At 43.1% G+C, this 26,637-nt stretch overlaps 1 protein-coding gene across 1 annotated transcript in view; it reads right to left on the bottom strand.

The window, feature by feature from the left end:
- The window catches only part of RNF19B (ring finger protein 19B), a 39,594-nt gene that overhangs the window by 10,985 nt on the left and 1,972 nt on the right, over positions 1-26,637 (bottom strand). The window contains exons 2-8 of the mRNA XM_077295980.1: positions 15,357-15,562; positions 15,069-15,213; positions 14,823-14,985; positions 5,907-6,021; positions 5,684-5,821; positions 5,331-5,553; positions 4,209-4,340 (exon numbers count right to left, since the gene is read on the bottom strand). Of these exons, the coding sequence (XP_077152095.1) occupies positions 4,209-4,340; positions 5,331-5,553; positions 5,684-5,821; positions 5,907-6,021; positions 14,823-14,985; positions 15,069-15,213; positions 15,357-15,562 (1,122 nt within the window). The remainder of the gene's footprint in view (positions 1-4,208; positions 4,341-5,330; positions 5,554-5,683; positions 5,822-5,906; positions 6,022-14,822; positions 14,986-15,068; positions 15,214-15,356; positions 15,563-26,637) is intronic.

Here is a 26,637-nt window from a genome sequence, read left to right as displayed (position 1 = left end):
ACACCACCAGTCTATCAAATTCCATAGAGTATGTGTAATGGTTTATTTACCCTGCAGAAAAACCAGCACTTATTCCCAAGTAAAGTGGCAGCCATGTCTCCTACATCAGCTTCTCATTGGGAATTGTAACATTGTGAATTGTGAGAACACTGTAGTATATTGGGAAAAACTGAGCCATCCATCACATGAATGCAATTAGCCTAGCTTTTAGGGCCAACCTGTGAACAGGGTAACCGGTGCTTAGGGGTCCATCTATTGTATTGTAGAAGTAACAGTGTAAGCATTATTAGCAACATGAATTGAAATAAGTCACCCCTCAAAATTAACTCCTAATATCTCTTAATTACCAATGCAATGTGGGTCAGTGTATTAAAATACTAAGACTATGTGCACACGTTGCGGATTTGCCTCTGGAATTTTTTGTGCGGATTCTGCATCTCTTGGCAGAAAACAGGTGCGGATTTGATGCATTTTTTTATATGGGGATTTTGTGCGGACTTCATGCGTTTTTACCCCTGCGATTTCTATAATGAAATCGGTACAAAAACGCTGCAGATCCGCACAAATAAATGACATGCTCCTTTTGATCCGCAGCGTTTTCCATGCAGGATTATCCACACCATTAGCACAGCAATTTTTTTTCCATTGATTTACATAGTATTGTAAATCACTTGCGGATCTGCAGCATTTCTGCACAGAAAAAACTATCCGCAACGTGTGCACATAGCCTTACAGAGCATTGTCTTTTGTTTCCATTGCTGCTCCGGTCCCATGTGATCGCTCTTTGAAGCTCACATAGTGTGGTGCCGATTTCCAAATTAAAAGGATTCTGTCAGCAGGTTTTTTCTACCTCATCTGAGAGCAATGTACTGTAGGCAAAGAGAAGCTGAATCTAAATGTATCACTTTACATGACTGGCTGCAGCAGTTCTGATACAAACAGAACTTTTAGATTTAGAATGAAGCAGAGCTGAGAGAAAGCTAACCCCACCCACACCTAGCTCTCTATGTACAAAGTCCATAGACAATGAGGTACTTAGCTTATGGACTAGCAATTCTAATCTCTTCGTTATAAATCTTTCAGTCAGTAAACAACAGTTCACACTTTGACAAGTGACAAATCCCTGAATTCTGTGTTTCAGCCTCTATCTCCTGCGGTCTTCAGATTACATAGCAAAAACCTGCTCACAGATTCCCTTTAAGTGTAGGCTGGCAGATGCCCTGCTTTGAGGTGGGCTCCGGCGGTGAGCCCACCTCAAAGCCGCGACATGTCAGCTGTTTTGTACAGCTGACATGTGCGCGCAATGAGCGTGAGCGGAATCGCGATCCGCTCGCGCCCATTAACTAGTTAAATGCCGCAGTCAAATGCTGACAGTGGCATTTAACTAGCGCTCCCGGCCGCAGGTGCTCGCACCGCTGACCCCCGTCACATGATCGGGGGTCATCGGTGCATTGCCATAACAACTAGAGGTCTCCTTGAGACCTCTATGGTTGTTGATGGCCGATTGCTTTGAGCGCCACCCTGTGGTCGGCATTCAAAGCAACCCTGCATTTCTGCTACATAGAGGTGATCTGTGCTTCACCTCTATGTAGCAGGGGCGATCGTGCAGTGCATGCTTCTAGCTTCCTATGGAGGCTATTGAAGCATGCCAAAATTTTAAAAAAAGTGTTTAAAAATATTAAAAAAAATAAAAAAATATATAAAAGTTCAAATCACCCCCCTTTCGCCCCAATCAAAATAAAAAAAAAATAAAAATCAATCCTACACAAAAATCAAAACTACAAATATTTGGTATCGCCGCGTTCAGAATCGCCCGATCTATCAATAAAAACAAAGGATTAACCTGATTGCTAAATGGCGTAGCGAGAAAAAAAATCAAAACGCCAAAATTATTTTTTTTTGGTCGCCGCAACATTGCATTAAAATGCAATAACAGGCGATCAAAAGAACGTATCTGCACCAAAATGGAATCAATAAAAACGCCAGCTCGACACGCAAAAAATAAGCCCTCACCCAGATCACGAAAATTGTAGACGCTACGGGTATCGGAAAATGGCGCAATTTTTTTTTTTTAGCAAACTTTGGAATTTTTTTTTACCACTTAGATAAAAGAGAACCTAGATATCTTTGGTGTCTATGAACTCGTAATGACCTGGAGAATCATAATGACAGGTCAGTTTTAGTATTTAGTGAACCTAGCAAAAAAGCCAAACAAAAAACAAGTGTAAGACTGAACTTTTTTTGCAATTTCATCGCACTTGGAAGTTTTTTCCCGTTTTCTCTTACACGGCATGGTAAAACCAATGGTATCGTTCAAAAGTACATCTCGTCCCGCAAACAAATAAGCCCTCACATGGCCATATTGACAGAAAAATAAAAAAAGTTATGGCTCTGGGAAGGAGGGGAGCGAAAAACGAAAAAAAAAAAAAAACACGGAAAAAGCTCCGGGGTGAAGGGGTTAATAGCTCCGGGGTGAAGGGGTTAATACACTTACACGCAATTATATAAATTAATTAGGTAAAATTGTTGGATAAAATAAACTACCGTAGATTAGACTACTTCTTCAAGTCTGTGTGCCAGTTTCTTATGACAACACTATGGTGGCCCACCAACCTTTCCATACATTAAGTACATGGCCAGTCCCATGAAAAGAACAAGCTATTTTTTTCTACACACGTGAATCTAAATACCGTATATACTCGAGAATAAGTCGAGATTTTCAGCCCATTTTTTTGGGCTGAAAGTCCCCCTCTCGGCTTATACTCGAGTCATACCCAGGGGCCGGCAGGGGGGGGGGGAGCGGGGGCTGTCTAATTATACTCACCTGCTCCTGGCGCGGTCCCTGCAGTTCCTGGCTTCCCGGCGCCCCAGCTTCTTCCAGTAATGAGCGGTCACATGGTACCGCTCATTACAATAATGAATAATGAATATGCGGCTCCACCTCCTATAGGGGTGGAGCCGCATATTACTGCAATGAGCGGTAACGGTCATTAGCAGCGTCGGGGAAGCAGGGACTGCACGACGTCAGGAGCAGGTGAGTATAACGGGGAGGGGAGCGCTGCGCGATATTCACCTGCTCCTCGTTCCGGCGCCGCTCCGTCTTCAGCAGTGACGCTCAGGTCAGAGGGCAAGATGACGTGGTTAGTGCGCGCCCTCTGCCTGAACGTCAGTGCAGAAGACGCTGTAGATGGAGCGGCGCCGGAACGAAATCAGGTGAATGTTGAAAGTGCCAGGGGCCTGAGCGACGGAGAGGCGAGTATGTGATTTTTTTATCGCAGCAACAGCGAATGGGGCAAGTGTCTGTATGGAGCATCTTATGGGGCAATAATGTTTGTGCAGGATTATATGGGGCAAATGTGTCTGTATGGAGCATCTTATGGGGCCATAACGTTTGTGCAGCAGTATAATGGGGCAAGTGTCTGTATGGAGCATCTTATGGGGCCATAACGTTTGTGCAGCACTATATGAGGCAAGTGTCTGTATGGGGCCATAATCAACGTTTCTGCAGCACTATATAGGGCAAGTGTCTGTATGGGGTCATAATCAATGTTTGTGCAGCACTATATGGGGCAAGTGTCTGTATGGGGCCATAATCAACGTTTGTGCAGTACTATATGGGGCAAATATCTTTATGGAGCATCTTATGGGGCCATAATTAACGTTTGTGGAGCACTATATGGTGCAAATATCTTTATGGAGCATCTTATGGGGCCATAATTAACGTCTGTGGAGCATTATATGGGGCAAGTGTCTGTATGGAGCATCTTATGGGGCCATAATCAACATTTGTGCAGCACTATATTGGGCAAATGTGTTTATGGAGCATCTTATGGGGCCATTATTAACCTTTATGCAGGATTACATGGGGCATATTTTAATATGGAGCATCTTATGGGGCCATCAAACTTTATGGAACATTATATGGGGCTCCTGATTCAATATGGATATTCAAAAACACTTAATCTACTGATGTCTCAATTAATTTAACTTTTATTGGTATCTACTTTTACTTTTGACATTTACCGGTAGCTGCTGCATTTCCCACCCTAGGCTTATACTCGAGTCATTAAGTTTTCCCAGTTTTTTGTGGCAAAATTAGGGGGGGTCGGCTTATACTCGGGTCGGCTTATACTCGAGTATATACGGTAAGTGGAATTATAAATAGGGCAAGGAAAGAAGCAAACGTTTTCTGGAAAACAAAGACTTACCTTTCCTGTGGGTTGTATGAGCTTATGATTGAGCCAGCCATTGCCCTAGTGCTGGCACTATCACTTGCGGCTCCAAGGCTGACAGAATCTTTTTGGCAAGTATCTTTCTGCACATCTGCCTGAACTTCTAGCCTGCAGCAACAGTAATAGTAATTAAAAGAGTAATTAAAAGGGAGCAAAAAACAAACCGGTTATGGTTACACTTAAGGTGGACAAATTAAAAATGTAGGCAAACCAAACCTGGAGTGTTCGTTTAACTCCTTTTAAACAAATATTAGTAGCTGTATGGACTGGCTGGGGTGGCGCAAGTGGAAGGGGCTCAGCTGTCTCCACACACAAGTCAGATACCAGCTCCAGTTATCTGTTTCTAACAGCTGCGGACGAAGCAGAGTTCTGGCTGCAGCTGTGACGTAACTTAAGGAGATTGACAGCGGCATTGAATTGACTAAAAATTAATGTATGACAGCTGAGGGCCCCGTTGCTGCCACCTTGGTACTCATTTGAGCTTTAAAAGAAGAACAAGATTTTCACTATGTACTGCACTACATAGAAGTAAACACTTTAAAAGTCCCAGAAAATGTCGGCAAACCCACCAAAGTAGTATGTTTTTTTTTTTTTATTTATTTAACATGTAAAAACAAAAAACAAACAAAAAAAACATGCATGTTTGTCATCCCCGTAATCGTACTGACCTGTAGAATCATGCAATTAGGTAAATTTTATCATAGAAAAAAAAGTTGTAAAAACTAAATGCTAAAGTCTACGGAGGGATTGCCCCAAGTTCACCTCACTTTGCCTCTTTTTAACCGCAATTAAGTACATGGTGTGGTAAAAAAAATATTAGGTATGTGTCCTGGAAAAAGTGGAGAGAAGAAAAAAAAAAGTAACTAAATCCTGGAAGTGTTGCCAGGTCCTGAAGGGGTTAAGGACATGGGTCTAATTTAACAAGAATACATCAGGAAAACTGTCCTTGCTCATCTCTTCACTGCTCTGGGAAAACAGATGCAATGTTATTGGTTGAGAACTGCAAAAAAAAGGCTAGTTTCCTTGTTCCACAGTTTGGATAAATGAGGCATCAAGCATTTCACAAAGTGATTTCCTAAAATATACATTAACAAGTACCTGCAGTACTTGGCTCTTCCTCCACTGAGCATGCCACCAGTTAATGTCCCACCAGTTAAAGTACCCCCAGAGAGCGCTGCGAAGCTAGCAGTTTCACTGTAGTTTCCTTGTAGAACACTAAGGCCGTCTGTTGGGCTTCCACTAGTGCTCAGGACGCTAGTAAGGCCCTCCATACTGCTTTCCCCAATACTTGGGTTTTTCAGTGCCCGCCAAGCATCTGCCACTAAAAACAGAAAATAAGCATCAGCACATATATAATAAGAGGCCCAACAAATCCGTTTACACGCCATAAACAGTCACCTAAAGACGTCCCAATTTAAAGTACACATCTCAGAAGTACAATGCCAAATTACCTGTAATTGGTCCATCTTCTTCAAAGTCAATTTTGACCCCTTTGCCATTAGCGGTGCTAACGCCACATCCTCCACCGCGGCATAATGAAACTGGCACTACTCCATACACATAAGCTAGCATGATGGGAACACCAATCCCTAAAGACATACAGAACAGGGACACAAGTCAGAAGCAAAATAATACATGGCTGAAATTTTTCTTTTCCTGGTCACTTATACTTACCAACACTGACTGCTGCCACCACTGGAGATGCAATTACAGATAAGATAACTCCTCCAGTCACAGCCAAATTTTTCTTGTGTTTAGAGGTTTTTTTGTTCTCAAAGCGGCCATGAATCTGTAGAGAAGTCACAGGTAAAAAGGTGAGATACGCAAGTCTCCTTCTGTGAATGTTGTTACTACTACTACGAATTACCATAAATAGAAAGAAAAAAAAAAAAAGAAATGTGATTGTGGCAAAGACCTATTTATTTCAGACATTCATTAAAAGGGTTATTCCTATAGGTGAATTTTCTTCATCCATACAATAGTGGACAGGCAACCCTGAGTCCCTCAGTGATCTTGAGAAGGAGTAGTCTCTGCAGAACTCCCATCTTGACTTGAATGTGGCCAAGATGCACATGCTCAGACTACGGTATTACTGGAGAAAGCAGAGTAAAGTGTGCAGCCATATCTGCCAGTCCTTTAGACAATGAAAGGAACGAAGATGGAACATGAGCACCTCTGCCCATTCATGACAGGGGTCTGCAGAGCACGAGTTTCATTATCCAAAGTCTCACTCTCAAAATTGGAGCTGGTCCCAGCAGTCGATCTCACTGATCAGGAAGATGGATGGGGGATTACTGTCAGTTGGGGATTTTTATCATCCTGAAAAGTGAATGCATATCCTAGCAAGCGCTATTAAAAAAGAATCGGAATCATTTTAAACAGGAGAAAGCAATGTATTTAGCATATAGCTCTCATCCAGATAAGCGCACCTGCTGATAGAAACCGTAATAAAGTACAGGCAGCAAGTAATTAAGCCAATAGCAGAAATTAGTGCTCATTCAGATCTACATGGCTTAAAAGGCCCCTTCTCACTAAACAACTATCGTGAATGAGCTTAGGCTACGTTCACATTTGCGTTGTGCGGTGCAGCGTCGGCGACGCAACGCACAACGCATGCAAAACGCAGCTTTTTGTGACGCATGCGTCCAATTTTGGCATTATTTTCGGCGCAAAAAAAATGCATCATGCAGCGTCCTGTGCGCCCTGACGCTTGCGCCAAAAATGACGCATGCGTCACAAAACGCAAGACAACGCATGTCCATGCGCCCCCATGTTAAATATAGGGGAGCATGACGCATGCGCCGCTATGCGTCACCAAACCTGGGCCCGACGCAACGCAAATGTGAACGTAGCCTTACCTATGAGTGCATGTTACCTGATTAACATGCTCACAGAACAAACAAAAAAAAAAAAAAAAAAAGCTTGTTGGTTGGGTGAAATGACCTTTCCTGCTTCACAAAAGAATAGTGTTCAGCAGTGCATTATGTTGTAAAAACAGGATCGGCACTGCTGAAGTCCTTTTACATTTTAAGCAGCATAAACTGACCTGCAGTGTGTTTTAAATCCACAACGTGTTATTTTCTTTTGCAAAGATGCTGAGATTTGTTGCAGATTTACACATAGAATTGTATTAGATACAGAAAATCCGTTGGTAAAAACCACATGTAATCTGCACATGACTATCAATAAAGTCTTAATGTTATACCAGGAGGTATTAAAATCCAAGCAGCTATATTTAAGTATGTGACCAAAAAGACGAAAACTACTGCAATCAAAACCACAATAAAAAATACGTTAAAAGATGCACTAAAAATGCAAGCAACCTAATTTACATAATTGATGCATTTTTGCGGTCGCAGATTTTCGGCATCAAAGAGCTCATACTTATCTGCATATAAAATCAGACGAGTACAGCATTCGACTAGTGTTTTTCACTGATTTAGTGCTTATCTGCTGTTTTTTTTCTAAGCGGAGAAAAAAAAATATGCCGCCAGTAGCTGCGTGTATCGAACGAGACTCCCCAATGCAACTCAAAGGAAGAAAAAAAAAAATAAAGATGGCGCACGGACCATTCATATGGCATTCAATTTTTACAGAAATGTTACCATTCTGTAGCCTAAAACACTGTATATGCTTCTATAACGGATTGTAGCATAATCGTTGCAGAGAAAAAAAATGCATGTCATGTGAGAAAAATAGCATGACACTCGTCCTGCATTTCTGGATCCACATCGGAGCGATGCTTTAGACGCAGATGAGTGCGAGCCCTATTGCTCATTGTGGGAATGCAACAAAAAGAGAAAACTATTTTAATATGGAGGATATGTTCTTAAGTGACTCTTCCGCCTCACTTGAGACTGCTATTGCTGTTGGGACACGTCTGTAATGAAGCCTGGACATAAAACCGAACTTAGTCACTAGCAACAGGAGCGAAACTTAAATAGGAAATGTCACCAGGTCAAAAAGGGACCAGTTTTCACCCTTATTTTATCCTTGCTGCTCTCTTGAGTATTCCATTGCTTTTATTTATTTTTTTTATTAAATCCACCATATAGTTCCAGAAATATGGGCCTTTTTATTTACTGTTAATTTTTAAGATCTTTACAAGGGGACATTACCCACAAGACTCTTTGTTGTAGATATAGCCTGTAATTATCCAAAGTGTGAAAAACTAGGATGTGCCATACACCCTTGATGAAAAACTATATATAGAAAACACATGGCAAGAATAAATTGGCTAATCACTCAGGCCAAAAGTTTGGACACACCTTCTCATTTAAAGATTTTACTGTATTTTCATGACTATGAAAATAGCAAATTCACACTGAAGGCATCAAAACTATGAATTAACATATGTGGAATTATATACTTAACAAAAAAGTGTGAAACAACTGAAAATACGTCTTATATTCTAGGTTCTTCAAAGTAGCCACCTTTTGCTTTGATGACTGCTTTGCACACTCTTGTACAGCTACATCACGTCAATCATGCGTAGCACAGTTGTGCCCACACTGCCCAGAGCTGTTTAATCCCCTAAATGTCATGATCATTATCCATCGCAGCATTTGGGATGCTAGGAGGACCTCCTAGTCTGCCAGCGACGGTGGCCTGCTCACACAGGAGCATAGCCTAAGAGGCTTTTGTCAGTGTAAGGCTACTTTCACACTTCCATCGGTACAGGGCCGTCGCAAACCGTCAGCCCAACGGACGTTGTGCTAAGTTTAGCACAACGTGGGCAGCGGATGCAGTTTTACAACGCATCTGCTGCCCAGTGTGAAGAGCGGGGAGGCGCGGTCGGAAATGGCGAACACGTCGCACAGAAAAACGTTACATTTAACTTTTTTTTGTGCGTCACGTCCGCCAAAACACGACGCATCCGTCGCACAATGGATGTGACATGTGCCCAACCGTCGCTTATTCAAGTCTATGGGCAAAAAAAGCATCCTGCAAGCACATTTGCAGGATCTGTTTTTTTGCCCATAATGATGGATTGCGACGGAGGGCAAAAGACGGAAGTGTGAAAGTAGCCTTATACTGACAGGTATAAAGCACTGCAGTGCTGGTATATGGCCATGCATTATACCAGTGATCAGAGTAATGAAAATTAAAGTCACATAGAGGGGGTACACATTAATCCTTCAAAGACCAGAGGTATTTTTGGTTTTGCATTTTCATTTTTTTGCTCCCCTAATTTGCAGAGTCATAACTTTTATTATTTTTCCATCAATATGACCATGTCAGGGCTTGTTTTTTGCATGACGAGTTGTAATTTTGAATGACACCATTGGTTTTACCATATCTTGTACTCAAAAACAAGAAAAAAATTAAAAGAGCGGTGAAATTGTAAAAGTGCAATACCACAGTTGTTTTTTGTTTGGCTTTTTTACTAGATTCACAAAATTATACAACTGACCTACCATTATTATGTTCCAGGTCATTACAAGTTCATAGGCACCAAACATGTATAATTAAAAAAAAAAAATAAATTTAAAAAAGCGCCATTTTCCGATACCTATAGCATCTCCATTTTTCGTGATTTCGGGTTGGGTGAGGGCTCATTTTTTTACGTTTTTAATGATACCATTTTGGTGCAGATACGATCTTTTGATCGCCCGTTATTGCATTATAATGCAATGTCGTGGCGACCAAAAACACGTAATTCTGGCGTTTTGACTTTTTCTCGTTATGCCCTTTTAGTGATCGGGATAATTTTTTTTTATATTAATAGATTGGGCGATTCTGAACGCAACGATATCAAATATGTATGTTTGTTTGATTTTTTTATTGTTTTATCTTGAATGGGGAGAAAAGGGGGTGATTTGAACTTAAGTTTTTATTTATTTATTTTTTACTTTTTGCATGCTTCAATAGAAGCTGCCATAACCAGATTGCCTCTGCTACATACAGGCGATGATCAGATCGCTTGTATGTAGCAGAATTACCCACTTGCTATGAGCGCCGACCACAGGGAGGCGCTCATAGCAATCCGGCAATGACAACCATAGACGTCTGCAGGAGACCTCTGGTTGTCACACAACCTACCGATGACCCATGATCACGTGACGGGGGATCACTGATGGGCGGACTTCTGGTGCGATTGCCAGAAGCGCATGTTAAATGCCACCATCAAGAGTTTAACAGCGGCATTTAACAGGTTAACAGCTGCGGGTGGATCGCAATTCCACCTGCGGCAGTTCAGGGCACATGTCAGCTGTTCAAAACAGCTGACGTGCTGGGAAAGACGTTGGTTCACCGCCGGAGGGAGGGAATTCTGCGCTCCCAAATCAAAATACCCCCCTTCCATCTGAACCCCACAGTGTGCTTAAGCCAAATTTAGCATCCATGTTTGGTTTTGTAGCGATAAGAGCTTAATTTAGAGTGTCCATATCTCCATTGGCATGAGCTGGGTACAATGTATTGGCACTACAACATCCTGAGCACTACAATGGCAGATTTGCAATTGTCACTCAACATCCACTACTGCTTCTTTCTGGAAAATACCTATGGAGTTAAAATAGTCACTGCACCTGTAAATTCCCAGAGAGGGTAATTTTCAAAATGGTGTCACTTGAGGAGGAAGGAGGGGGGTATGGCACTCGGTCACTCCTGAGTCTCACCGCCTGGCTACGCAGTACTGTACAGCCACATATGTAGCACTGCCAAGTTTAGCAGAAATTGGGTGGCACCACCCAAACTGTATAAAATTCTGTGACACATCTGGTATCAATATGATCACTGCACCCTTAATTAATTGAGAGGTATAGTTTGTAAAATGGGGTCACTTATGGGGGGGGTTCTGCTGTTCTGGCACCTCAGGGTCTCATCCAGTGGATCATGGCACTTGCAAACCATAACAGTAAAATCTGCACTATAATATGGCAGTCCTTCCCTTCTGTACTTTCCTCTGTACCTGAAATGCAGTTCCCGATTACATGTAAGGTTATTTGAGTACTCAGTAGAAATTCTTTCTTCACCACCCAATGGAATAGAATTCTGTGAGGCATAAGTGGAATCAAAATGCTCACTACACCCCTAGATGAATTCACTGGGGTCACTGAATCTGAACTCCATTATGGCGCTTCTTCCCTTCTGAGCTTTGCACTGTACCTCAGAAGCAGTATTTGATGACATATGGGGTAAAGGTGTACTCCGGCGAAATTACGTAATAAACTGTACAGTCCATTCTCTCCTATAATCACTTTTGAGGGTTAAAAATTCTCCCTACTAACCTAGATGAATTCCTCAACAGGTTTCCAAAATGGGATCACTTGGGGGGGTTCTGCTGTTTTGGCATGTCAGAGGCTTGGCAAATGTGACATGGCATCCGCAATCTATTCCAGCCAAAATTGCACTCCAGAATGCAATTAACACTCCTTCTCTTCTGAGGCAAGCGGTGTGCCCAAACAGTTTTCCACCACATATGGGGTATCGGCATACTCAGAGCGCATAACAGATCTTGGGGTCCATTTTCTCCTGCTACCCTTATGAAAAGGAAAAATTGGGGGCTATAGGAACATTTTTGCGTGAGAAGCATTTTTTAATTTTCACAGCTCAAGGTTCTAAAATACTGTGAAGCACAGCACCTATAGATTAAAACCCTCAAGAAATTTGTTTCCAAAATTGCCTCACTTTTTTTGGGGGGGGGAGGGATTTCAACTATTTAGGGACATCAAAGGCTCTCCAAATGTGACATGGCATGCGCTATTCAAAAGTATGCATCAAACAGTAGTTTTCCACCACATATGGGGTAGCAGTGTACTCAGGAGAAAAAGGACCGCACAGTTTGTTGTGTAGTTTCTCCGGTTATCCTTTTGAAAATGGAAAATTTGGGGCAAGAGCAATATTTCTGTGGGGATTTTTTTCCCCCCCACATTGCTTTAATTCCTGTAAAACATATAAAGGTTTAATAAGCATCTTGAATGTGGTGTTGATGACTTTGAGGGGTGCAGTTTTTAAGATGGAGTCACTTTTGGGTATTTTCAGTCATATATAGGCTATTCACAGTCACTGCAAATGTGATGTGGTCCCTAAAAAAAAAAAAAATAATAATTTGGTTTTGTAAATTTTGTTGGAAAAATGAGAAATAATGTGGTTTAGGCACACAGGGGCTGAGAAGGGGGGGGGGGGGGATTTGGGAGCGCAGAATTTGCTGGATTTTATTTCGGGGTAGGGGAGCGGGGAACCATAGTGCTTTTCCAGAGCCTTTGCGCTACCAGTAAAGTGGAAGCCCCCTATATTTCCGTTAACAGGTGACGGTCCCGAGTGGGGACTTGCTTTTTTTTTTGTGGACTGAGTTGAAGCTTTCGTTGGGAACATTTTACATATTTGGAATCACACGGGATCCATTCACTATAATGGAGGCAGCAGAGTTACTCTGGACCCCGTCTGTGCAGAGGCGTCTTTTTCAGAAGTGTAGAAAATTGTGGCTGATTGTACTTTTATGCACGCCTAAAAAGATGGACGCCGCTGGATCATAGGCCAGAGGGCATCCACTGTGTCTCCATCTGCCTCATTATCGGGAATCTTCCATTGGGGGTTCCATCTCAATCACATATTTCAGATATTTACACAGGGAATATTCAAGAATATTTAGTTTAAGTCTACTGAATAACAAAGTGAGAATAGAATTAGCCTACAAAATAAAGGTTGTGTCAGGAAAAGATAAGGGGGTAGGAATGTTTTTATGATTACAGTGAATATCAGCAGAAATTCAGAGACACTGCCAATATTGAAAATGTAATTGGACTCCGTCTGGTCACGTGTGCTGCTACTGAAGGGAATGAATATTCACTGCATTCCATGCCTATGGGAGTGTTGAGCACTGAATAATCATTCCCTTTGGTAGGGGGGACAAGTGACCGCCGGCAACTGCAAAAGCCTGATGCTAATACTGTGCACGCTACTAAAGAGCAATGAATACTCACTGCCACCCACGCACATTGTCCCGGCATGGGGAGCAGTGAGTATTCCAGCAGCTGTCCTTCGGCTTGTAAAGCAGCGCATGACGTCCCCGCTATGCAATGTTTACAAGCATAAAGCAGCTTCTGGCTTCGGAAAAAGACGCTGCGAGGGAGCGGAAGACGGTAAGTGTAATGTTTTTGTGTTTTTTAATGTTTTTTCTGATGGGGCCCTGCATACCAGGATGTGGATGGAGGTCAATCATACCGGGATGCTATTAAACAGAAATTAATATTCACTGCCTTCCATGCCCATGGGCATGGAACACAGTGAATATTCATTTCCCTTTAGCAGTGGGCATGGGAGTAAGCTGCAGTCTACTGCCTCCTGTGACCCGCTGCTCCATCGCTGCCGCTCACCCACCTCCCTACCACAGACCGAGAAGATACATCTGGACTATAAGATAAAACCCCTCATTTTCCTCCACATTTTGAGAGAAAAAAAAAGTGTGTCTTATAGGCTACTTTCACACTAGCGTCGGGCCGAGGATACCGACGCTACCGTTCTCTGCGCCGCACAACGGGGGCAGGCATTTTTCCAGTGCATCCGCCGCCCCATTGTGAGGTGCGGGGAAGTGCGGGGAGGTGGGGGCGGAGTTCCGGCCGCGCATGTGCGGTCGGAAGAAGCGGACCGTCGGCGGCAAAAAACGTTACATGTAGCGTTTTTTTGGTGCCGACGGTTCGCCACAACACGGCGCAACCGTCGCACGACGGTTGCGACGTGTGGCAATCCATCGCGTAATGTTAGCCAATGGAGAAAAAACGCATCCTGCAAACACTTTTGCAGGATGCGTTTTTTCTGCAAAACGACGCATTGTGACGGATTGCAGTTAACGCTAGTGTGAAAGTAGCCCAAGTCTGAAAAAATACGGTAACTTCAGAGATTTTTTTCCCCCTACTTCAGCCCTGCTCTGTGGCTGAGTGAGAACACCACTTGTTTTTGTTGACAATACTTACAATCTGTATGTTTGTCGAAACACCTGTTAAGAGGTGTTTCTTCAGCCTGCAACCTAGTCTGACAATTGCAGTATGAAATATGTGATGTTGGCCAATTTAATCCCATTCTCTGAGAACCCTTTTAAGTTCACATTTCTGTTTCCACATCTGTTTGTTCAATTTAAAGGAATTATTGTAAAAATTCATATGATGCATAACTAATACAAACTTGTGCAGAAGCACCCCATTAATTATGAGGTCTGTCTGTTTTTAGAACAGAAGAGCATATTCTGCTCAGACACAAAATGGAACCCAGAAAGACCACATTATAAATCAATCAATGGTGCCACTTTGCATCAGCTATACAACTGATCTGTGTTGCACATAAATTCTGCATGTCTAATCTGTTCCGTTTAGAGGCCAACCTGAATGTGCAATAAACAGAAAAAATGTCCCTGGTTGCTGTCGACAATAATCACAACACAGCTTCTACTGATAAGAGATGGAAAATGAGCTCTGATTGGCTCTTTCCCAGACACTTGATAAATAAGTCTCATAGTTCATTCTTGAGAAAGCATTTCCTTATTAAAGCATCTGTATCAGTAAAACATCTAATGATGAAAATGTGAGGCAAATAATAGACAGCAAGGATCCTGGTAAATGTACACCCTATTACTATAAGGAAAAGCAAACAAACCTTTCTTCCCACGTAAACTGGAATCCCTATGACCATAGCAGGAATGGCAATACCAGCAATCAGGGAAATGCCAACGGGAGCACCAATCAGAGTTCCCAATTGCCAAATAATTTTCTTCTTCCTGCTCCATGGCTTTTTACCCCAAAATGTACAACCTGAGGGGCTGTAAGAGAATAATTTTAATGAGATTTCAATGCCATCAATTAAAATTAAGCTCCTAAGAGCTTCATAACTTAAACGGATTACCTGAGGTAGTGTAGATCAGAGATCTCCTTCATACAGAGCCAGCAGAACTCACAGCCACACACGGCGCAGGTCATGTGATTACAGCTCCCATCATTCATCTTTATGATGTAAGCACTACATCGAGGGCATGATTTCATGTCATCGGCTGGGAAAAGACAATATTTGGCAGTTTGTCATAAGGTCAGAAATCCGAATACAAGATTCCACCATAACTTCCAGTTTTACATGTTCCTCTAAACTTCACATAGTGCCTAAACAATGTGCCAGATAAATCAGAGAAATACATACCTGAACCAGATTCCTGACCATAGCTGATCCCAGATGGGTGCTTCCTGCGCACCCCAAATGAAGGCGCCCGCTGCTGGCGTGCCATGTCACAGGTTTGATTTGGGTGCCACACATGTTTGCAGTGATAACAAAATTCTGTTTGGCAACCTTCTCTCTCACAAACCAGTCTGGGGCAGCTGGCACAGCCATAGGCAATAACTGCATACCTGAAACAAGACAATACATGGATGTCACCACCACTTGCTTATGACGCACGTGCCTCGGATGCGACAGTGATGGTGGTATCAGCTCGCCACTCAACCTATGACAATAAGCCAACAATGAGCCAAGTGCTCCCCACATACGGCCCTCACATCCACGCCACGCTTTACACTGCCACTCGCCATTTTACCAGTCCAGCGAGATGTCTCCACTGACAACACACTGGTCAATAAGCACCCCTAGCCCTCCCAAGCTCCTGAACGATTAACTACTTGGACTCTAGCTACAAGGTAATACAACCAAGCTGTTTTCTCTACTTAAAATTGCGAGACCGTTAGAGCAAAAAGGGAAACTTATTTGTGGTTTACTATACAAACAAAATGATGTACAGTGCTTTAAAAAGGTTATAAAAGGTGAAATCATAAAAATACATATATACAGAAAAACAGCATAAAATAAAAGGGATAAAAATATAGATGTCTAATTAATTGGATCTGTGAAAGCTTGTGGTGGAGGACACCACCGCAGGAAATATGAACAGATCTGAAATACTTGTTGCTTCTCCTGGGATGGGACAAGGCAGGAAATATGAACAGATCTGAAATACTTGTTGCTTCTCCTGGGATGGGACATGGATATTCCTTGGATGATATGTTATAAAGGGTCTCACCAGACCCCTCACTCCGTTGAGTTAATAGGGGGAACGGATGACTAGATTCGATTTTAATCCAGATTTAGCCTTCATTTCTGCTCTGGGTCATATTTTCCACCAGGAACCTGTTAGGCTATGTGCACACGTTCAGGATTTTTAGCGTTTTTTCGGCCGTTTTCCGCCAAAAAAACGCTTTAAAAAAAAACAAAAACAAACAAAAAAAAAAAAAAAAAAAACACACTTACATAAGCATCCCATCATTTTTAATGCATTCCGCACATGCTGCGTTTTTTCACTCGGCGGAATCGCATTTCGGAAAAAAACGCAGCATGTTCATTCTTAGTGCAGAATCACGGGGATTCCACACACATAGGAATGCATTGATCCGCTTACTTCCCGCATGGGGCTATGCCCACCATGTGGGAAGTAAGCGGATCATGTGCGGTTGGTACCCAGGGTGGAGGAGAGGAGACTGTCCTCCAGGCCCTGGGAACCATATACGTGTAAAAAAAAAAAAAAAAAAAAAAAAAAATTAAAATAAAAAAATCGTGATATTCTTACCTTCCGGCGTTCCCGGCAGTAATGCATTGCGAGAATGACCTGTGATGACGTAGCAGTCTCACGAGGTCATTGTCGCAAGGCATTACTGGGAACGGGAGCATCGCGAGGAGCGGGAAGGCTGCGGGGGGCCACCGGAAGGTGAGTATATCACGTTTTTTTTTTTTTACATTTTATCTTTTTACTATTGATGCTGCATAGGCAGCATCAATAGTAAAAAGTTGGTCACACTTGTCAAACACTAATGTTTGACAAGTGTGACCAACCTGTCAGTTTTCCAAGCGATGCTACAGATCGCTTGTAAAATGCTAGAATTCTGCAAGCTAATTACGCTTGTAAAACGCTAGTATTTAGTGGGAATATGCATGCCAATTCTGCATGTGTATTTCCAGCGGTAGAGAGTTGCAGAATTGCAGCGGAAATTTCCGCGGCAATTCTGCAACGTGTGCACATAGCCTTAGAGAAACAATATTGCAGTCATCTTAATGAACATCCTTCAAGCATGCTATACATACCACACATGCATATGATATAGCGACAACTCAGGGAGATATTGCGTTCTTGTGAGTTGTCAGCTACCAAAACTTTTGCAGTCTTACCCACAGATACAAATATGCTGTCCATTCACAGATATATACATGGATTCTGTAAAACTAAAATTCTAATTAAAATAAAAGAAACTTCTTAAAATATTGTTTTACCTTGTCCTGTACATACACAGCTGAATGTGAAAGCATTGATGCCCCAGCGTTTGACACCTGTGCGCCAGTGGAGACATAAAGGGACACAACTGCTGGCCCAGATGGTTATGCAACATTGACAGCCAACCTGCTAATTACTCGGTATACATACTCCATATCTGCTCTTCATCGGATAACCTACTTCAATTAGCTGTTGACAGAGATGACATGCAGGCAGCGATCCAATACCCTGAGAATTTGATCTGTATAACTCCACTTATGACAATGGTCATGAAAACAGCACTGCATGGCACTCCCTCTCTCTACATCCTTCATTTTTAATTAATTGCAGCAGCTCTACTTCTGGCTTGTAGTCATGATAGAGCTTTGCAGGTCTGCAAATGATAAGTGGTGTGTGAAGGGGGCTGGCTGACTCTTTAATAGCCAAGCCAGCCCCCTTGAGTCACAGGTGATGCATAGACATGAGGAGTCTGGCTTAACTATTGAAATGAGAAATCAACCAGCCCCTTTACAGGCATCAATTGTGATGTGCTGAAACAGGAAACACTGTTTAACCCCTTAATGACCAAGCCAATTTTTACAATTCTGACCACTGTCATTTTATGAGGCAATGGCTCTGGAACGCTTAAACGTATCCCACGGATCCGGAGACTGTTTCTTTGTGACATATTGTACTTCTTGATCGTGGTAAAATTTCTTCCATAAGACTTGAGTTTATTTATGAAAAAAAAACCTGAAATGTGGCAACATTTTTGCAATTTTCAAACTTAATTTTTGTACCCTTAAAGGGCCACTGTCACCCCCCTCCAGCCGTTATAAACTAAAAGAGCCACCTTGTGCAGCAGTAATGCTGCATTCTAACAAGGTGGCTCTTTTAGTTTTAGGTTCAAGTATACCCCAAAAAACGCGATTTGATACTTAGCCATAATTGGCGTCTCTAGTCACGTAGGCTGGTCCTCCCTCCCCAGCTCGAAACGCTCCTCTGCCGTCACTCACATCTTCTTGGTCTTTCTGCGCCGCCCGCTCAGCGCTGTTTACGTTTTCAAACCGGCGCCTGCGCTGTGTAGTACTGTTCTGCGCAGACGCAGTAAGCTCTGGCCGTCTGCCGTCCAAGCCAGGCTTTCACACTGCGCCTGCGTGGGCAGTGCGGCCCCCACCTTTGGAATCCCCGCCCCGCACTGTGTTATGCATTATGCACAGTGCGGGGCTGGTATTCCTGGGCATGCGCACAGCGTGTTGCATCCTGTCAGCCCGGTCCCCCGCCTTGCTGCGTCTGGATACAATATACAGATCGTGCCTCCTCCTCCTCTAGCAATCGCCGGGCAAGAAGCAACTTTGGAAACTTGCCTGCTAGGTGGGTAAAGATCACCCCCAATTTATTATCAGATGAAGACCCATAAATAACACACCTAGACACAACACACACCACCTAGCAGGCAAGTTTCCAAAGTGGCTTCTTGCCCGGCGATTGCTAGAGGAGGAGGCACGATCTGTATATTGTGTCCAGAAGCAGTAAGGCGGGGGACCAGGCTGACAGGATGCAACACGCTGTGCGCATGCCCAGGAATACCAGCCCCGCACTGTGCATAATGCATAACACAGTGCGGGGCGGGGATTCCAAAGGTGGGTGGCCGCACTGCCCACGCAGGCGCAGTGTGAAAGCCTGGCTTGGACGGCAGACGGCCAGAGCTTACTGCGTCTGCGCAGAACAGTACTACACAGCGCAGGCGCAGGTTTGAAAACGTAAACAGCGCTGAGGGGGCGGCGCAGAAAAACCAAGAAGATGTGAGTGACGGCAGAGGAGCGTTTCGAGCTGGGGAGGGAGGACCAGCCTACGTGGCTAGAGACACCAATTATGGCCAAGTATCAAATCGCGTTTTTTGGGGTATACTTGAACCTAAAACTAAAAGAGCCACCTTGTTAGAATGCAGCATTACTGCTGCACAAGGTGGCTCTTTTAGTTTATAACGGCTGGAGGGGAGTGACAGTGGCCCTTTAAATCAGTCGTGTCACACAAAATAGTTAATAAATAACATTTCCCACATGTCTACTTTACATCAGCACAATTTTGGAAACAATTTCTTTTTGTTAGGACGTTATAAGGGTTAAAAGTTGACCAGCGACTTTCTCCACCAAAATTTACAATTTTTTTTTTTTTAGGGACCACCTCACTTTTGAAGTGAGTTGGGGGGGGTGTCAATATGACAAAATACGCAAAAGTGACACCATTGCAAAAACTGCACCCCACATGGTGCGCGAAACCGCGTTCAAGTTTATTAACCCTTCAGGTGCTTTACGAGAATTAAAGCAATGAGGAAGGAAAAAATGAACATTTTACTTTTCACCAAAAATTTAATTTAGACCCAAACATTTATTTTCACAAGGGTATCAGGAGAAAGTGGACCACAAAATTTGTTGTGCAATTTTTCCTGAGTACACTGATGCCCAGTTTGTGGGGAAAGCCACTGTTTGGGCACATGGCAGGACTCAGAATGGAGGGAGCACCGTTTGACTTTTTGAACTCAGAATTGGCTGGAATCAATGGCGGCGCATGTCACGTTTGAAGACCCCCCTTATGTACCTAAACAGTGGAAACCCCCAATTCTATCTCCAACCCTAGCACAGCCCTAACCCCAACACACGGCCAACCCAAACGCCACCCTGGCTGGATCCAGAAGGTTATAAGAAATTAGTCAGTGTGGATCTGAGGGCATGACCAGATTACATTAGAGGGGTTATAAGACAACAGGGAGCTTGAAGAAATAATAAATTCTGGAATAACCCCCTTCACAATTGCGATCTTTATTTCTAGCCTGTCATAATAAATAATGTTCGAGATATCAAAGGCAATATGTATGTTATCACCACTTCTACACTTGTAATAGAAATCCTCCCACTGGAAGCTCCCCAGTGAAGGTCTCCAAGCGCTGCTATTTGCCAAGAGGCATTCTAAATCTGTTCAGTCCACTGCTTAGCAACACAGGATGCTCTTGTGTAGTTACAGCGAGATGAAGTACCGGAGGGGTCTACTTAAAGGGAACCTGTCAGCAGGATTGTGCACAGTAACCTACAGACAGTATCAGGTTGATGTAATTTGTCTTGCAGAGACTCCCATCTCCACAAGATAAATAGACATGCTGCGATCTGGAGAGACGCCCCTCATGTCCATCTCCGCAATTGATCTGCAGGCGTCTGTGGATGCATAGTGGGCATGGGATTTTTTGAAATCCCATCCACTACACTGTAACATCTGGAAGCTGCAGGTTTGACACTGCACAAGTAAAGAGCAACTCCAGATCGTGGGCACGTACCCTTAACCCCTTAGTGACGAGGCCAAATTTTCAAAGCTGACCAGTGTCATAACTGTAAAACGCTTCAACAGATCTCATTGATTTTGACTGTTTTTTCATGACATGTTGTACTTTATGTTAATAGTAATCTTATGTCAATCTTGTCTGTGTTCATTTATAAACATCAGAAATTTGACAAACAATAAATTCTGAAAAATAGCTATTTTCAAACTTTGAACGATTATCCCTTTAACCCAGACAGTCATACCACATAAAATAGTAACAATAACATTCCCCTCATGCCTGATTTATGTCAGCACCATTTTTAAAATATCCTTTATTTTGTTACGATGATAGGTTTAGAACTGTAGCAGCAATTTTTCATTTTTTCAAGGAAATTTACAATACGTACTTTTTTAGGGACCTATTCAGTTTTGAAGTGACTTTGGCGGACCTACATGTCGTAAAATCACCAAAAGTGAGACCATTTTAAAAACCGTACCCCTCAACGTATTCAAAACGGTTGTCAGGTACTTTATTAACCAGATGGGGGCTTTTCAGGATTTAATGCAAAGTGACATGACAGGAAGGAACAATGTTATTTTGACCACCTAAATGTCGTTAACTTCTGAACAGGTCGCTATACCCGTCAGACTCCAAGGCCGTTATTTGGCTGTGAATTGCCATCGCAAACATCAGGACCCCACAATCATGATCTCTGGGTGCCGATAGGGTTAAAGAGGGAACCCAACACACTCAACCATTTAGATGCCATAGTGAATGTTGATAAGCAGCATCTAAAGGGGTTAAAAAGCCATGGTCGGTTCCAACACCAATCAAAGCTGATACAGCAAAGTGTCAGATATAGTGTACAGTCAACAATGGCTGCATTTTCACTAGTCGGGAGATGCGATTGTCTGATATGTGAGGTCAGTAAAAAGACATGGGTGGCCACTAAGGGGTTAGTAGCGTAGCTACCAGGGGGGCAGAGGGTGCTGTCGCCCCGGGCCCGGAGCTCAGAGGGGGCCCACCTGGAGCTACGCTACCCTTAACTATATTAGCCTGCTGTGCACGCCAATATAGTTGAGCTCTGCAGTAGAGCAGGGACAGAATCTCCCTGCTCTGCTGCGGTCTGTTCTGTAGAGGAGCATGTACCCGGGGACGCTGGGTGCCGGCACTGTACCTGCTGCCTCCAGCAGAGCATACTGCAGACGCACACATTGCCGGCTGTGTGGTGTCTGTCTGCAGAGAGACTTCAGGACGCTGCTTCTTCCCTCCCTGCCCTGCATACAGGAGCAGGACAGGAGATAGGACGGAGTAGGAGCTCAGGCTGCAGGGGGCTGGAGGTGACTGCACTGTGCAGTGAGGAGGAGGCAGGACACTGTTCCCCTCCTGACATGTCCCTGAGGTTTCTGCATCCGTTTTGCTCTGTCTCTGTCAGTCTCTCTGTCTCCCTCGCTCTCTGTGTCTCTGTCAGTCTCTCTCTCTGTCTCGCTCTCTCAATCTCGCTGTCTGTCTCGCTCTCTCTCTGTCTCGCTCTCTCTCTGTCTCGCTCTCTCTCTGTCTCGCTCTCTCTCTGTCTCGCTCTCTCTCTGTCTCGCTCTCTCTCTGTCTCGCTCTCTCTCTGTCTCGCTCTCAGTCTGTCAGTCTGTCTCTCAATCTCTGTCTCTCTGTCAGTCTCTCTCTTCAGTCTGTCTCTCTCAGTCTCTCTGTCTCTCTCAGTCAAGGTCTCGCTCTCTGTCTCTCTCAGTCTCGCTCTCTGTGTCTTTCTGTCTCAGTCTCTCTGTTTCTGTGTCAGTCTCTCTCTGTCTCTCTCAGTCTCTGGCAGTCTCTCTCTGTCTCAGTCTCTGTCTCACTCTCTCTCTGTTTGTCTCAGTCTCGCTCTCTCTCTGTCTTGCTCTCTCAGTCTCGATCTCAGTCTCTGTGTCAGTCTCTCTCTCTGTCTGTTAGTCTCTGTCTCGCTCTCTGTCTGTCTCTGTCAGTCTCTCTCTGTCTGTCTCTCTGTGTGACTCTATTAGTCTCTCAGTCCCTCTCTGTCAGTCTCTCTGTCAGTCTCTCTGTCTCTTTGTCTCGGTATCGCTCTCTGTCTCTCTCAGTCTCGCTCTCTGTCTTTCTCTCTGTCTTCTCTCTCTCTGTCTCTCAGTCTCTCAGCATCTCTCTCTCTATCTCTTGTAATGTGGTCCTGTAGCTGGGGTCAGGCCATGTTCACACTTTGCGGTTTTTACCGCGGATCCGCGGTGATTTTGATGCTGCGGGTCCGCAGCAGTTTCCATAGCGTTTACATTAACATGTAAACCCTATGGAAACCGCAAACCACAGTGCACATGCTGCGGGAAAAACCGCGCAGAAACGCAGCTGTTTACAACCCGCAGCATGTCACTTCTTTGTGCAGAATCGCAGCGATTCTGCACCCATAGAAATGCATTGAACCGCTTACTTCCCGCATGGGGCTGTGCCCACGTTGCGGGAAGTAAGCGGTTAATGTGCGGGTGGTACCCGGGGTGGAGGAGAGGAGACTCTCCTCCAGGCCCTGGGACCCATAAATAGTATAACAAAAAAAAGAATTAAAATAAAAAATGATGCTATACTCACCTCTCAGCGCTGCCCGCGGCCGTCCGGTCTTCGGTTTGCTGTGCGAGCAGGGCCTGTGGTGACGTCGCGGTCACATGACCGTGATGACGCCCGGGTCACATGACCGTGACGTCACGAAGGTCCTTCTCGGCACAGCATCTTTGGAACCGGAGCGCCGGGTGCAGCGCCCAGGAGATCCGGACATCAGAGGGGGTGAGTATAACCAATTTTTATTATTTTTATCATTACTATTGATGCTGCATATTGCTGCATATAAGAGAAAGACTGCACCGACACAGAGACTTGGACCAATAAGAAAGTGACAGGGAATAATTATCATAAAATTAATTTTTATTTGATAACAATAGTGACAAACATCAAAACTAAATATTAAAAATGTATATATTATCTAATGATATAGTACAATGCAATACTGTGCACAGATTAAGCCGCTTTATAATAAGGCAAGCCAATTTATATAGAGGTAAAGGGCAATCAATGGCATAATAAATCCAAAAAATCATGTGCAGGACAACAGTCAAATTTAATACCAACACAAAACAGTGTATATAATATGTAACAATATATATAAAAATTAATATAAACTGTGTTATGTGTAAAAACCAATATCCACCACTAGGTGGTGCAAGAGACCCAATCCAATAAAAATGTGGTAGAAAAAGTGCTATGTGCAATGACTGCTGACCGACACAAGGGGCATCTAGGTTAAAAGACCCAGAAAAAGTGCTCCGTGCTATATAAATAAGTATGCCAGATTACTTACAAATTGCCAGGGATGATTACAGGGCTGCCAGCGGCTCAATGTGCACCCCGACGCGCGTTTCGGACATCCAGTCCTTCGTCAGGGACCCCCTGACGAAGGACTGGATGTCCGAAACGCGCGTCGGGGTGCACATTGAGCCGCTGGCAGCCCTGTAATCATCCCTGGCAATTTGTAAGTAATCTGGCATACTTATTTATATAGCACGGAGCACTTTTTCTGGGTCTTTTAACCTAGATGCCCCTTGTGTCGGTCAGCAGTCATTGCACATAGCACTTTTTCTACCACATTTTTATTGGTTTGGGTCTCTTGCACCACCTAGTGGTGGATATTGGTTTTTACACATAACACAGTTTATATTAATTTTTATATATATTGTTACATATTATATACACTGTTTTGTGTTGGTATTAAATTTGACTGTTGTCCTGCACATGATTTTTTGGATTTATTATGCCATTGATTGCCCTTTACCTCTATATAAATTGGCTTGCCTTATTATAAAGCGGCTTAATCTGTGCACAGTATTGCATTGTACTATATCATTAGATAATATATACATTTTTAATATTTAGTTTTGATGTTTGTCACTATTGTTATCAAATAAAAATTAATTTTATGATAATTATTCCCTGTCACTTTCTTATTGGTCCAAGTCTCTGTGTCGGTGCAGTCTTTCTCTTCTAGGTAGTGGTCTTACACTATGAATTTGACACACGGGGTGACCTAGTGATTATAATCTTTTGATATTATATTCCATTCTTATTTTGATAATATATATTTATAAAGGTGTCATCTCTGTGTCTGCTACTAATATTGCTGCATATGCAGCATCAATAGTACAGGAGTAATCCCGCAGCGGAAACCGCGGAACAAACCGCAATAAATCTGCAGGGATAACCGCAGCCGTTTTGCCCTGCAGATTTATCAATTCCTCTGCGGGATAAACCTGCAGAGCACACCGCAAAGTGTGAACATGGCCTCAGGGTCCTATCAGTCCAGTGTGTGTCATCTCATATCAGTAAATACAAGGTAACAAACATGAAAATGCTATTTATATAAACAATAAAAATCCCCATAAAGTTGAGTATAAATATATATGATGAAAAGCCAAATAGAATAAAAATGGGAACAGCCAGTAGGTGAGTATAGATAATCACAATCACCTTTAGCTGCATATGTATACTCAGTCTGAATAACATGGCCCGCAAATGGGGAGAAGGGCAAAAAAAGAAGAGATGACATACGGGGGGGCGCACTTTCTTCTTTCATTGTGTGATATTTTACCTCCCCCTTTCTTCTGCTTTCCTCTTTCTTTCCATTCACCTCTTTTGGGTCTTGTCCAGACAAGAGTATTCCTTTTAGGGTTACCTGGATTCATTCAGGGACCTATTCCCATATGATGGACTCTATACACATTTACTGGTTGTTTTTATTTTCTGCAATTTGCAGCCCACAGAAAGGGTCAGAGACCAGAATCCAAGGGAGATACAACGTGGGGGCCAATGCGGGGGCCATTATACATTTTCAATTACAGCAGGATCATCTGCTGAGGTTCCCCCTATACCCATGATTAAAGTGTGCCACCATAGTTGTAATCAAGGGTTAGGGGCCCACTCAGATGGTTCGCCCCCCCTGAGCTGAACCCTTAGCTACGCCTCTGGGTTAAGGGTTTGCTCACATGTTGCATATTTAACGCATTTTTTCCACATATATTTGTAAAAACTCTGAATTTTAGAGCAGCACTGGCAGTAAAATAAGTGAGAGAATGGGTGAAGTCTCATGCCCATATTACCGTACATTTTGAAAAAGCCAAGAAAAACATGTAAGCTGCTGTGAATTGTTTCAGCATATTTTCTGCGTTGTTTACACATTGAAATTAACGCGGGTCTTCAAAAAAATGCAATAAAAAAAAGTTGAATGTTTACATGCATTTTTCAAGCTTTTTTTAGAGCTTAACAATACAGGCGTTTATTGTGTTTTGTTTTTGTATTATTCAAGGGAGGAAGAGTGGTATGACACTGGCACGCATTAAAAAAACCCAAAAAACACACGTTAAGTGTATGCATAATTTTTCTGCCAATACTCTACTTACTTATGCTAGGGAAAAAAATATTTGTGTGTGAGAAAAAAAAAAAAAAAAAAGCAGATTGTGGCTAGAATAGAAAACCGCAGCAAAAATTACATGCATTTTTTCAATGCATTTTGATCAGACTTTTGTGTTTTTAATGGCGCAGGCATTTGGCTCTCAATAGTGTTAATCTGAAGTGAAAATTGACCATCTTAAAAAAATAAAGTAAAACACCACAGGTTGAGAAATGCAACATGTGGATGAAATTTAGATCTCGATCCAGCGGGACCAGTGCTAAAGCTATGTGCCACATTCCAGAACTGGCAGGGTTTTGGCGTGTTCGTTGTGTCCAAAGTTCTATTGAACGCAGGTAAATCTGTATGTGATCACGGAACCATTTAGGCCTCTTTCACACTTCCGTCTTCTGCTGTACTTCGCAATCCGTCGATTTTTGAA

This window comes from Ranitomeya variabilis, chromosome 3 (assembly GCF_051348905.1).
Source record: "Ranitomeya variabilis isolate aRanVar5 chromosome 3, aRanVar5.hap1, whole genome shotgun sequence".
In the NCBI taxonomy this organism is placed as follows: Eukaryota; Metazoa; Chordata; class Amphibia; order Anura; family Dendrobatidae; genus Ranitomeya; species Ranitomeya variabilis.
This window is presented reverse-complemented; position numbering and strand designations above follow the sequence as displayed.